This window comes from Chiroxiphia lanceolata, chromosome 5 (assembly GCF_009829145.1).
Source record: "Chiroxiphia lanceolata isolate bChiLan1 chromosome 5, bChiLan1.pri, whole genome shotgun sequence".
NCBI classification, from domain to species: Eukaryota; Metazoa; Chordata; class Aves; order Passeriformes; family Pipridae; genus Chiroxiphia; species Chiroxiphia lanceolata.
In genome coordinates, this window is record NC_045641.1 from 35,722,426 (window position 1) to 35,734,498 (window position 12,073).

Here is a 12,073-nt window from a genome sequence, read left to right on the forward strand (position 1 = left end):
CTGAGGCATAGGATAAGAGTTTAATTTCTATAAGTAAGTTTGTGATCAGCATCATACTTCATTTACATGGTTAAAAATTTATGCACTATGCTCCAAAACACAGAATCCTACAAGAAGTAAGGGGGGGGGAAACAATAATTTACATCCATTGTGTATCACTGTTAGTATCCTAAGATTTGTCTTTTAGCTGGTTTAAAAACAAGCAATCAAACGTCCCAAACACAAAATCTCTTACATACTTACTTTCTCAACACCAGAAAAGGATATGGCAACAGACAAGAATCTAACTGCATCCCCCAGCTGCAATCACTGATTCTATGTCACACAAACTCCAGAGCATTGCTAACTTCAGTTGTGAATTACAATATCCAGTTGTCAATTCTCTCTACTTCTAAACAAACATGGAAAGCTGTAAAGCCTTGCTGAGGGGAAACAGGATGGCTGCAGGCTTAAGATCTTTATATCTCTGAAGAAAAGCCTGACAGATATATTCTGCAACTAGACAACAACAAAGCAAGGGGTAGAAAGTAAGGAGGAGGACAGATTTTTTTTCCTCGCAAGACTGGTTTTAAATAAATGCTGCTCACACAAACAGTGGAGTATTTCTAAATAGATCAGACCTTTCCATTTTGAAGTTACAACATAAAGATTTCGGTACTAGATAACAGTTTATATATAAGAAATGTTTGATCTATGTTGCTCAGATAGGTTCCCTTCACACAGTTGTTTGACTTTATTTATTTATTTAGGCTGGGACAGAAATGCTACATTTCCCAGGAAAAAAAAACCCAAACCAAAACTAAAAAAATCCCAACCAGCCAAAATAAAATCTTTCTCACAAAATTGTCTGCAAGAAGTGTATTTAAGTAGCAGAGAACATAGAAGATGAGAAAAAAATGATTGACCAATTCACAGCAAGCATAAAGAAGACTTAAGCAAATTATTCTGCTTCCACTGCAAGAGAATACAAATGTGCTCAGAGTCAGTGACTGCACCTGCAAGAATAATATCTTAACTTATCAACCTTTTAAACATCTGATGTTGACCAAACTACACATTTTTTTAAAATTATTTGCGTAAAAAGCATTGCCATACTGACAGGAAAGCAATGTTAATCTAGTTATCATCAGATAAAATAATGGTATTTGGCTATTGAAGGACTGATTGCACACAAATTACCTGTGTCACATTACTTGAGTCAAAGAGCTAGAGGATGCAGTCAGACGATATATTAAACAATATTTTACCTTTTAAAGAACTTTTAGCTTCAGTTAGGACAAATAAGCTTAGAATTTGAAGCTAATATAGTAACGGTGAGTTCTCTTTATACACAGGATTTAGAGCAAAGCTCAGCTGGGAGCTGAAAACTCTTAAAAATCCAGGCTAATACTTTTTGGTTTTAAAGTCATGATTTAGCTTTGATTAGACAAACACTGAAGGAGCCAGAACTCCTCCTCTTTTTTTTTTCCCCTTCCCATCACAGTGACTCACATAATATGCTGCAAATGGAGTTTACAAGGCTGTTAAGATCAAGCCCATCCATGAAGCCAAACCTTTTCAATAATAAAACGAACATGTAAACCTACCTAGAATCTTGTTAACATACATTTATATGCCACAAGTACTACCAAAGACTAACAAAAATGGTTATGAGGAAAGACACCAAAAAGAGCAAGTGGCACATAACAGGAAAAAAATTTCAGAAGAGGATCAGGCAAGCATGGGTAAAAGTTTAACTACCATGGTAAGTTTTAAATGATTTTTACATGAAACTCTGGACTGGAGCCAAGCAACTTTAGTATGATTTGCACAAGGCCTTTGGAATGGAAAATGTCTCATTCATTCTTGTTTCTAAAAATAAGCATTGAAAAGCCTCGAACCTTATATTATCTATACACACCATGCTTGCACGATGAGCCTAATTCACAGTACTAAGGAAATTTGTGGGGTGGGAGATGAGGAAGCAAGGGAAGAGTAGACATTATCAAGGATTGGAGACAGGAGGAAAGCCATCTGCAGCAATCAAATGGAACAAAAAGAAGGTAACACTTCTACACAAATATACCTCCCATCACATAACCATGGAAAAAGATAACTGTAATATTGTTTTTAAAGACATCACATTCCCTGTGAATTTTTCTCTAAACAACTTGTTTATTTTCCAGACAAAAAGAATCCTCTCTATCGCGTTTGATTTCATTCTTTTAAAAAACACTGGTACTAGTATTTAGTTTAATCACAGGTAACACTGAGAAACTTACCTCAAACTACACTGGCATGTATATAACCTTCTCATTCTGTTTTGCAGAGTGTCAGAATCCCTGAAACTAACTACTGGATAATAATTCCAGTAGAATACAAACATTTTATGGATACATATTTCAGCTTTGTTTTCTCCAGCAATAAAACTTGTTTTCTAGTATTTTAAACAAAGTAAAAACATCCAGAATATAAGTGTCTTTAATTTAAATTCAATAAAATTTACAATGCACTTTACTATTGATGGTAGTAACCCAGGCTTCTTCCATATTGTGTCACAATAAGTAAAATAAGTTCCTAATTTTTCCCAGGTAGACATAATTTTTCCACTACATACCCAGACTATTAATATATATGTGAGACAAATACAATACCTAGTCTTCTATCATTAAATATTTTCCCTGGAGAGCAGTGAACCTGAAGTTAGCACTCCCCTGTTCAACAGCCACCCATAAACCCCTAAAGGTATCAATCATGCTGTATCAGAAGAGTCAGGAGATTTAAATTGGTCCCTGGTACATCTTGGGGACACGTTCCATTGATGTTTGTGCAGAATGATGTCATGGACAGGTTAATTCCCTAGGTTCTCTATTAACTGCATTACCAGGCACATGATTCCTCCAGCACTGAGTCCTAATCCCTAGCATGCCCTTTCGCTGAAGTCACAGCTGCTTATCAGATCGAAACCTGGGCAAGCGCCATTCCCTTCTGTTTTCCACAGAGGAAAACCCACGAATGCAGGCAAGAAGGAGACATGAGGAGTTCCAAAGGCACCTCTTTGGAGTCACTGGGAAATCTGGCCTGCTGGGAGCTCCACTGCGAACACCCTCCCTGTAGTACATACATCTGTGCACTCAGCCATGGGCAAGTCCTCCAGGAACTTTAAAACCCACACCAACCATACACACACCCCCTGCATGTTTCAGCCTCTCTGCTTATAGAGCAGGGGTAGCAGAATGCTAATAAGCGATATTCACTAATTCATAAAATAAAGAAAATTAAAAAAAAAAATCAAAGTTAGCAAAGTGCTTAAGATTAATGGACGGAATGTGCCAGGCCAAGGGCAATAGAGAGAGCAATTGAATACTAAGCATCAGAATAGGATGACTAAACCAAACAGTTCTCACCTAAATAAGCTTTCAGGACAGTTTTTTGCAAGATATTTCTGAAAATTTCTAGTGGAACCAGAATTAAATCTAGTCAGTTTGTTTTAGCTTTTGACTCTCCAATGATTGACATCTGCCAGAGATGTCAATCTATGGAATCAACTTTGAAACTTCACTACGTAAAGACAGAAGTACTTTAACCACACACAACTTTTTGTTCAGTGAGGAGAATCTGGCCTAAGGATGTTTACAATTGTTCCAAGTTGACTGGAATTCCAAAAATGCAGACTGGCCTCCAGAAAATCTAGATCTAAACCAACCTATAATTGGCATGCCATCACTTTATCTGAATCCAGAGAGTATTTGAAAAGAGTTTTTAAAGAGTATGGATCTACTATGAAAGTCACTTGGCTCTTTCAAGAGTTGCTTGTCTTTGTCCTCCTAAGAAGGTCATCAGGTCTGTTAGAATCCTTAAGTCTGCTTCCCACCACCTTCATTTTCTTTTTAAAGGATAACAACAGCACTCTATCTTGAAAAGCCACAGATCACATGCATACATCAAATATTTTCTTTTTGCTAATGGACTCTAAGATTTGCTTGCTGAAGAGTCAGTCTGTTTTTCACTGGAGTGGCATTAGGCAGGACAGGTTAATATGATTACACCAGGCCACATTCTCCAGACTGATGTAGCTCTGCAGCTTCCTCTATTATTATACAGAGCACATACCGTTCTGAGATTGGACGTATTAGAAAACAGAACTCCTGCCAAAGATCTTTTATGAGTTTATTCAACAACACACCTGAAACAATATAAAAGAACTAAGATATTTTCTGGGCCACCACACATCTCTGCCTACTGGCCGCTAAGACCATATCAAACATGTAGATCGCCTACAAATCTTGAGGGATTTGAGGATGCTCACTCAATTAGATCAAAAACATAACACTCAGTTTTGTCAGCCAACGGGCTACATCTTTTTAAGCTCCTTTCCCCCCTTGTTTAAGGATAATAGCTTAGCAGAGAAGATGCATAATTAAATATCATAGCTCCCAAATGTGCAAACCTGGAGACTGAACAGGCCATTGCCAGTCTCAAACACATTCTTCCCAGTAATTTGTCAGAGGGGAATTTCTATATGGCGATGCAAACCATCACAAAACAGACTGGGCTGCTTTTAGTTTGCGTTCCATTGAGGATCTTGGTACTGATTTTGCTGCGTACATTGCTGTCTACATACATCAAATAAAACCACTTTGTAAATATCACCTAAAATTTATCAATGACAAATCATACTTGACTGCTTAGGTTTTATGCAGAAATGACTGGCTTAGTGGGAAAGAGGAAAGCACCCTATCTCTTTAGTCTTGACCTTAGCAAGGCTTTCAACAGAATCACAGGGTCAGTTGGATTGGACCTCTGGAGGTCACCTGGTCCAACCCCCCTGCTCAAGCAGGGCCTGCTACACCCAGGACTGCCCAGGACTGTGTCTAGACAGCTTCCGAACATCTCCAAGGATGGAGACCTCATGACTTCCCTGAGCAGCATGTTCCAGTGCCTAGTCACCCTCACAGTACCTTCGAAAGCAAGGCGGGAACATATGGAATAAAGGAGTAGACTACAGTAAGGTCACAAGCTGGCTGAACTGAGCAGCTGGTGGTTCAAGAGACAGCAAATCATTAGCAACATTCCTCAACGGTCAATACTGAAGCTGATACTGTTTAATATCTTTAGGAGGGCCAGGGCTACCATTCAGAGAGGCCTTGGCAAGTTATAGGAATTTCTCAAAAGAAAGCTCATTAAGTCTGATAAATGTAAATGCAGAATCCTGCACCTGGAATGAAAGAACCCCATATTTGGATCATGAACCCAAGAAAATAACCCCATGCTTGTACAGGTTGCAGATTGGCTAGGTGGTAGCTGTGTAGCCTAGAGGCTGCAGGATGTGGGATCAATGTCCAGGTAGACAAGATAAATGTGAGTCATTAATGTGTTCTCACAGCAGAAAAAAACATCTGTGTGTTGGGGTGGGTGTATCAGCAAGAACTGAAACCAGTATCTTGAGAGAAATTAATATTCCCCTCCACTCAGCATTATCAAAGCTACATCTGGAGTACCATGCCCTGCTATGAGTTCCTGGACACAAGAGAGACAACACCACATCGGAGGAAGTCCAGCAGAGTGCCACTGAGATGATCACATTGCGTCTGAGGAGAGGCTGGGGCAGGTCAGTTTGTTTAGCCTGGATACAACTACAATCTTCCAATAAATAAAGGGACATTATAGAGAGACAGAGCCAAACCTTTAGAGGCACACAGCAAAAGGACAGTTAACATTACTCATAGCAAGGGAAATTCTAATCAGAAGAAGGAAAACATCTGCCCAACAAAGGTAGTTGACCACTGGATTAGGTACTCAGAGACCCTTTAGAATCTCCACCTTTGCAGATATTCAGAACTTGAGTGGAGAGGGCCCTGAGCATCATAATCTAACTTTCAAATTGGCCTTGCTTTGAATAGGAGCTCAGACTAGATGGGTCCCAAACTGTAGGATGCTGCAAGAAGACTACACCCTGGTAGAGCTCTGTGTCTACACACAGAATCATAGTCAAACATTCTTCATAATCCAAATCTAGATGGTAGAATAAAATACTAGATTATTAGATAAAATTGTAGTAAACCCTAGATTAACAAATAATATGGGAACAGTAGCCATTTATGATAACAGTAAAATTATGTCTGTTGGCTTTATAGACACTACTTTGATGCATGGGATTTTGTATTCATCATCAAGAATTTCCATATCAGGAATGTCAATTTATTACATTGCATTGATCTCAGTTTTATGCTATTGATAACGAGAAGTGGAAATTTAAACAAGTACATTTTGCTATCATGATTTAATGCTAATTGGCAGAGAGACAACACTAGTAAAGTAAGTGCACGTACATACAGTCTTGTTTGTGTCAGCTTAATTGAAAAAAGAGGAATAGAACTTCAGCCCATTGACCAAAATAGAAACTTCATTTTCACCAAAATTATGGTGTTGTCATAAAACTTCATTTCTTTTAGTAAAAAAAAAAAAAAAGGAAAATTAGACCCTAATTCAGTACCATCCTCTGACACATTCCAGGGGACTCTGAAGGCACATTTCTTAACACAGGTAGAAATCTCTTAACATTTACAATGAGATAAAAGAGAAGCACTGAGCATTTTTCACTACCATTCTGCTTTACACGGCACTGAAAAACTTTCCACTGCCCACCTATTCCATTCAGGAAAACACTGCAGGCACACAGTCATGAATCATGACATGTAGTTGGCAGAACAAGGAAAGCCCACACAATTCTGCTCTCACTAAGTTTGGCAAAGCAGAAGGCAATGTATCAAAATCTGAATGATGTTTCAGTGCATTGCTCAATCAAAAGCAAGAGATGATGAATTTCCAGTTTCCATCCTGATGGAACAAAGACAAGTTGAACTCTTCATGTTATCAACTTTAATGTATCTAGATATGTAAAAGCCAGAGTTTCAATCTCTCAGGTTGGATGAAAGGTTTTTTCCTACCTGCAAGAAGATAAGCCAGCAGAGTTCCTGGCAGAAAAGTCAGGATCTAGTCCTATCATCAGAATGTTAGCTAAATTCCCTTAAGGTAGGAAAAGGAGGATGTGGATAATTGGTAGTTTGTACTGGAGGCAACTATACTTACAGGAACTAGCCTTCTCTTGTGTGCATGAATAACACAATCCAATTTAATTCTGCCTTTGATGAAACCAATAACAACACAGTTTAAATAACTTTACATTCCTTGTCTACTATGATGTACATGGTAAAACAAAGAAGGAAGCAGGAAAAGGAAATACTAGCATTCATCATGATTATCTACCAAGTAGAATATTTTTTTTTTTTAAATTCAAGCACAGATTTGATAATAGAAGCTACAACTGTCTCCTTCCAGTGGTATGAAATGGGATTAGAGGAACAGATGATGTTTCTAAAGAAGGAATTCTCTATCTAGTTTTATACCTCTTATCAAAGTAACTTAGTTTCCTGAACTGGAATCTACTAAAGTGTTTTTTATTTGCTAACAAAACACTAATCTTTCTAATATCTTTTAAAAAAATAGTAAATTCTTCCCCCTCCAATAAATTTATGTTAAGAAAGTACCAATCATAGAGAGATAAAATCAAATATCTATATAAGGCCAGAAAGGTGATTATTGATTTCAGTACATTTTCCTGTAGGGTTTGAGACTGAAGTCCCATTCTTCATCTAAAGCACAGAACCTTGTATCAGTATGGAATTTGAAATCCTTTTTCTAGTCAGTCCAGATTTACTGAAATAATAGATGAAGTTAAAAACCAAACAAACAAAAAAAGAAGGTATTTTTAACAAAACCACAAGTTAGAAAACAGTGTTATTGCAGTCCCACGTAGAACAGGCACTTGGCAAATGGGTCCCACACATTTTAAACTCCTTAAAGACAGCCCTCTTTCTGAAATTGCCACTTAGGAGGTTTCCAATTCTCAAAGATATATAGGTGTTGGGAGAACTTTTACCCCGATAACACGTATGACTCTTCAGCCAGAGTGTGTTATTCACGCTTAAGGAAGAGGAAGAGGAAACTTCACAGAGATTTGTTAGAGCAGCCCCGCCGCCAGCAAGCGCCCACGAAACGCTACCGCAGCCACCTTTTACCCTCACTTGTCCCAATTTAATTAAAACAAAAAGCCTTCGCTCCCCTCTCCGCTTCCCCCGCCTTACCTTCCACCGATCGCCCGATGCTGTGCAAGTGGGTGAGGGAGGGGTACTCGGCGTGAACCCCCTTCAGGTACTTCTCCAGCTCCTCGGCGTGGTGGTACTTGAAATCCAGCGTGGCCGCCACAGAAACCAAGCAGAGGATGCCCACCACGTCCTAGAAAGGAAGGGATAAACCGAACAGCGCTGGATGAGCCTTCCTCCGCGGGATTGTCGCAGCGGCAGCAAAGCCGAGATAGCGACAAGCCCGCGGAAGGAGCCCTCCCGCCTGCCCTCACAGGGAGCAGGTGCCTCCCCGCCCTACCCCGGCGGCCGCCCGCATGGTGCCGCCGCTCCTCCACAACTGCAGCCCCGCACCGGGCGGGGGACGCCATCCCCCGCCGCCGGCCTCGCCCTGCCCCTGACTGACACGGGCCCCATCCACTCAGGTCCCCCCGGCCCGCCCTAGGGCCGGGGAGAGGGGAGACATCCCTCTCCTTGTCCCCTCCCTCCTTCCCGCCCCGCCAAAAGCTCTCACCTGCGCGGGGCGCGACTCCCGTCCAGCGCCGCGGCGGGCGGCGCAGCCCTCACTGTGGTCCTCTATTGATCAATCCCTCATGGGTTTTTCTCGTTTTTCTTACCAGAGGGTTAAAAAAAAAAGGCAAACAACAAACCAAACCCAAAACCGTCCGGGGGCGCAAAAGTTCGCATTTTGATTTTGGGTCGTGTTTTGATTCAGAAGAAGGGTTGTTAAAATAAATCTCCTCAGCCCTTGTGTGTTCCTGGGCTGTGATCAGACGGCAGCAGACAAAACCTTCTGCATGCACAGGGACTCGTGAGAGAATTTATCTGCAAATCCAACAAAATCTGTGCCTAGCGGTTTTTGTTGTTGTTTTGTTTTCCGATGAGTTTTTAATAGGGTTGTATTCACTTACTGAAAGGACTGGATTCTATCTACAGAATTAAATGCCTTTCTTCGTTCTGCACTAACCACATTGCCCTGGGGATATCTCAGTCTTGGGATTCACCACAAAGACTTTTTCATCACCTTTTATTGTCTTTAAGATTGAAAAGGGCTAAGAGAAAGAAGTGAAACTGGCCTCCAGCAACAAAAACTAAGACAGTGTTTATGTTTATTTCAAAATATAAATGTGGATATAGCTGAGTGTTAGAATGTAACTGTTGTAAATGCTGTATAAATTTTATTAGAAAAAAAATTATAACCAGCAGTGGGATTTCATCTGCCTTCTTCTGAAGTTTACTATACTGGTCAATGTCAGAAAAGGATGCTGAAGGAAATGAAGGTATGAGCCAATCCCAAATAACAAGTCCTGCATTCCAAATAGAAGACACTGTGTTAATAAAAGTTCTTATTAAACAAAAAGTTACCATTAAATTAAAAAGTACCATTTTTTTTACCCAAAAGCTTTAAGAAAAAAAATCTTGAAACTATATTTTAATACAAGTATATGTAGTATCCCAGTGTAGGAGAAACATATATATGTGAAAATGGAAGATATCCACATCCAGGCCCTTCTTAGTTCATGGGAGTGACTTACATATCATATATGACATGGGATGTATGCAAAGTACAAGGCTACTTGGTTAAAAGAGATATATAATGTTATATTTCTGTTGAACAGTGTTCCTTCTAGCATGGTATTCTAGGGGAGGGGAACAGATCCAGAGCCTTTCTCTCATACACTGACTTCACCATGTCTTAACTCTTATAATTTGACAAGACTTTCTCTCTCTTATCATTAAAGAAAATTCTTGAGAGACCTAAATATGGATGTCTTTTACCTTCTTTATTAAAAAAAAAATGTTGATAGTTGATTTTGATTAGAGTTACCTGCTATGTGGAATGGGAGAAAAATTGTGGGGTTACACTGCAAACGTGTCTGCTGAGAAGCAGGAGGAAGGAGTCAATATGTGAACTTCATGTTTGAATTTGTTCTACTTAAATATACATATTTATATACTCCTTGAAAGATGACTGAGAAACACCACTTGAGTAAGCAGGGAAGAAAATAGGTGGTAATCCAACATAAACGTACTTGGAAACCTTCCCGAGATAATCACATGAAATCAGAGAACTCTGACTCCAAGGTAGAGTAGGGTGTTGGCAACACAGCAAAAATCACAGGGAGTGTAAAATCTTAATCTCAGTGAAATGACTAAATTCACGTTTGACACTAGGTAATCACACAGTGTTATCTCATTTGGAAATTGCATCACCCTTTAATGTAGCCAGGATAGTCATCGTTAAATGAGAGTATTATTGCACTTAGGAGTGTTCAAAATGATAGATTGTTTCCATTTCAGGTGATGCGAGTTAAGGCAAGTCCGCCTGTTTGGCAATATTTGAGTAACATGTGACCGAATAAAAATTTTTCTTTTTTTCTTTTTTTCTTTTTTTTCCCAGTCTGTATAGAACTCAGATACCTACTGCATTTGAATCACTTTCAGAAGGTCAGTTTAAGCAAACATGGACCAGTAATATCCTGGTATACGCGTTTGTGGGTAAAAATCAGTACCAAAGACCAAATCCTGTCTGAAACCAAGTCAGTGATAAATCTTTCATTAGCATCAGGAGTTCAAAATCAGGAACTACCTGTCTAAAACTGATTGCAGTTTTTCTCAGCACTGCAGCAGGCAATGATCCCTATGAGGAAGTAGCATAAACAGAGAAGTCAAGGTCTCTTGCTGTAAGCAACATTAGTCTCCTCTCAGTGTCATTCTGAATCGTCCATTCAAAAGTATTCAACAAGTAACTATCAAAGTTAGCACCCGAGCATGGGTTTGTAGAGAAAAAATTGCAAATTTTTCCGTGAACTTCGCACCGGCGGATCTCAGCAAAGAGCTTCTTGGGAACTCATCCGAGTGGTGTGATGATGTGAGTAGCTGCGTTGCCCTCTAGTGACAGGTACAGAAATTCCTACCACAAGCAACAGGTACGAACAATTCTTCAAGCAATAGTTAGGTAGCACCGTAAGACGGACACTTCACGGACACACATTTGAAATAGGTATCAGCAGTATAAGAATCTTGTGGAAGCTTTTGTGACTTTGGAGAGCCATTCACTGAGCCGGTCATGGAATTTGAAATCTTAATTGTTTTGTCGTTATTCAAACAGGATTCCTGCACTTTCTGAAGATTAGTAAGGAAAAATGAGTACACCACATTATAACTGAAGCATCAGAATATTTTTGGCAAGAAATACAAAGAGATCACCAAAAAGGATTAAGTTTTTTAAGGATCACTGCTGCTATTAAAAGTGTCTCTTCTGGAATCATGTTCCAGGTATACAGACAACAGCTTCTTGTTCTTTTACATCAATGTAACACCACGGATCTGACAATCAGATTTCTCTGTGGGAAAAACACGAGATAAAGGCTTTCTCAAGTGAGATGGAACAGAGGAGTGGATTCAGTACAAATTACAACAGACACATGAAGCTAATAGGACAGCACAGTCCTAGAAAGCATAAACAACTATACGAAGCATCAGAATAAACAGCAATGAAGCCTTTCTGGTGTATAATACCTGCACTGATCAATTAATGAGCTGCTATTAGTAGGGTAAAAGGTAGATTCCCTGCAAGAAAGAGCAAAAAAGCACCAGAAAGCTCTCGAGCATTCACCAACAGATTAGTTGTCTCTACCACGCTGGCAATTCTCAGCTTAGGCTTGCATATTTGGTTCATAAATCTTCTCCCCTCCATCCCAGCACACGGATTATCCCAGAAGAAGGAAAGGATGCCCTGCTGTGTCTGGTAGTCTGAAACCAAAAAATGATCCCGGGGGGACTGTTAGCAGCTGCTATTGTTTAGAGCTGTCCAGACAAACACTGATTTATCTGGGGACTCTGGAATAGCAACTGGGTGTCTGACAAGCCTCTCACTCATCCCATCTTGCAAACAGCAAAATCTGCATACAGCAGAGATTCTGAGCTACCATATGACAACATGTGCC

At 39.7% G+C, this 12,073-nt stretch overlaps 1 protein-coding gene across 1 annotated transcript in view; it reads right to left on the minus strand.

Annotated features, from left to right (window-relative positions):
* CPM (carboxypeptidase M) overlaps positions 1-8,509 on the minus strand; it is a 32,627-nt gene extending 24,118 nt beyond the window's left edge. The window contains exons 1-2 of the mRNA XM_032687411.1: positions 8,425-8,509; positions 8,127-8,277 (exon numbers count right to left, since the gene is read on the minus strand). Of these exons, the coding sequence (XP_032543302.1) occupies positions 8,127-8,277; positions 8,425-8,442 (169 nt within the window). The 5' untranslated portion in view covers positions 8,443-8,509. The remainder of the gene's footprint in view (positions 1-8,126; positions 8,278-8,424) is intronic.
* Positions 8,510-12,073: the final 3,564 nt, after the last annotated feature.